Below are 2,188 nucleotides of genomic sequence, written 5' to 3'. Positions count from 1 at the left end.
CCTGTCTGTCCTCCTGTCTGTCCTCCTGTCTGTCCCCCTGTCTGTCCTCCTGTCTGTCCTCCTGTCCTCCTGTCTGTCCCTCAGATCTCCAGAGGTCATGCTGGGCTGTCCCTTCAACGAGGCCATTGACATCTGGTCTCTGGGCTGTGTTACTGCCAAAGTGCTGTTGGGCAAAACCCCCTTCCTTGGAGGTGATGACTTTGAACTGGTCAGTGATTTTCTCTGTTCAACTTCACACACATGTTTGAAGGTCAGTGTGTGTGTGTGTGTGTTGACCCTGCTGCGTCCATCACGTCCTGGTTCTGCCCACAGATGAGGGACATCGTCGCCGTCCTTGGAAGGCCCCCGGACCACATGTTGAGTACAGGACTGTACACTCCACAGTTTTCAAAGCTGGATATTTTCCAGCTGGACTCGGCCGTGCAGTCGTCCAAGGTTTGTTCCACAGTCTTCAAATATAAAAGCCCAGTTCCGTCTGCTGTGACTCTGACCTCACACTTCGATCTTCCAGTCGTTCTGTGGAGATGAACGGAACACCAGGAACGTCACGCCCAGTGATCTGGGCCCGGTTCCGTCAGAGGTTTGTGGAGAAGACGTCGGTGACGAAAGGTTCGGTCTGATCGACCTGATCACGCAAATGCTGAGTGTAGATCCTGCGAGGAGAATCAGCCCAGAGCTGATCCTGTCTCACCCCTTCATCACTGACCAGCAGCTGGTCAACATCTCCGGGGACAACCCCAAGTACGAGTCCAGCCCGTCTCCTCTCTCTGATCTCTGTAGACGTTTGTTTGAAACCCGTGTCTTTGTTCTTCTGTCAGAGTGCAGCTGCTGATGGAGCAGCTGAGCAGGAGTCAGGGTGTGGCGCCCCCCAGTGACGACTCCTCCTATGTCACCGCCAGTCTGCCCAGCTCTGACTGCACGGAGGACAGCTGTGATTGGCTGAGTGCCAAGGAACACCCCTACCTTCTGGAGGACATCATCTACGAAGAAAGTCCAGAGACGGAACGAGGGGCGGGGGCCGAAGAGGAGTCGCTCTGTACCAGCGTGTAAGACGGATGAAGATGAAGATGAAGATGATTCTAGATGGAAACGTTGGAGACGTTCTTCATCTTAACTCTGAATTCTTAGGACGGAGGACGGCGGTGAACCAACGAGACAAACCGGTCTGCAGAGGTCAACAGGTCACCAGCGGAGAACAGATGAAGGTGACGATGACCACGGTGGTCAAAGTGTGAACTTGAAGAACATCTGTCCTGCGGAGAAGAGACGAAGAGTGGAGAAGGTGTTGGACGTCAGTGAGAGAAGTAAGGTCACACGCTGCTGAGGTCAGAGGTCAATCAAACGGTTCATCAGACTTGATTAAAAAAATAACAAAAATAAACACTTTTAAAAACAGGAATCACTCGAAGTTCTGCCAGGATCCAGTCCAGACTGAACCAGGAAGATCCTGCTGCGCCAAGGAAGAGGTCACGCAAAAGGAAGAACATCTCAGTAACCCAGGAATAGAACCGGACTGGACCGGACCGGACCGGACTGGTCTGTACTGGACTGAACCGTTTTGGACTGGACCGGACCGGACTGGTCTGTACTGAACCGTTTTGGACTGAACTGGACTGGACTGGACAGGATCTGTCTGTACTAGATTGGACCGGACCGGACTGGACGGGCGGGCGGGGGGGGTATTCATTATTTATTATTATTTATCTTCATTATTGATGAATGGACATAGACCTGAACCAGACTGACCCTCCCACCTCACTGACCCCTCCCACCTCTGGTACAGTGGGTAGTGCTCTGGCTGAATACCACCTGGGTCATGTGGTACAGGGTGGTGCAGTGACCTGTGGAGACCACAGGAGGCTCCAAACTCAAAGTATTATGTTTGAAGTACAGGTGTAGTATTTGAAGTGTAGTTTTCACATCTGTGTGTAATTTTATACAAACTGAAAATACAAAGGTTTTTATTCAAAGAGAAGCAGTTGTTTGGTTCCTCAGCAGCAGACCGTCCTGGTCCACTTCAGGACCTGGTCCACTTCAGGACCTGGTCCACTTCAGGACCTGGTCCACTTCCTGTCCACGAATGTAGAACAGTTTAAAGGATTTCTGCTGTAGCTGAGTTATCACCGACACAACTGGGCCGACCGTCCTCTAACAGTCGACTGCTCCGACACACAGATGGACCAGCTCC

The 2,188-nt window shown here is 51.9% G+C and overlaps 1 protein-coding gene across 2 annotated transcripts in view; it reads left to right on the top strand.

Moving 5' to 3' along the window:
- LOC103383083 (homeodomain-interacting protein kinase 2) overlaps positions 1-1,576 on the top strand; it is a 4,026-nt gene extending 2,450 nt beyond the window's left edge. For both annotated transcript variants that reach the window (XM_025058152.1, XM_017034404.2), the window contains 6 exons: positions 85-208; positions 313-435; positions 512-741; positions 819-1,044; positions 1,127-1,304; positions 1,397-1,576. In XM_025058152.1, the coding sequence (XP_024913920.1) occupies positions 85-208; positions 313-435; positions 512-741; positions 819-1,044; positions 1,127-1,304; positions 1,397-1,506 (991 nt within the window). In that variant the 3' untranslated portion in view covers positions 1,507-1,576. The remainder of the gene's footprint in view (positions 1-84; positions 209-312; positions 436-511; positions 742-818; positions 1,045-1,126; positions 1,305-1,396) is intronic.
- Positions 1,577-2,188: the final 612 nt, after the last annotated feature.

This window comes from Cynoglossus semilaevis, chromosome 8 (genome assembly GCF_000523025.1).
Source record: "Cynoglossus semilaevis isolate Cse_v1.0 chromosome 8, Cse_v1.0, whole genome shotgun sequence".
In the NCBI taxonomy this organism is placed as follows: Eukaryota; Metazoa; Chordata; class Actinopteri; order Pleuronectiformes; family Cynoglossidae; genus Cynoglossus; species Cynoglossus semilaevis.
Note: the sequence above shows the minus strand (reverse complement) of the source record. Positions and strands in the feature narration are given on the sequence as shown.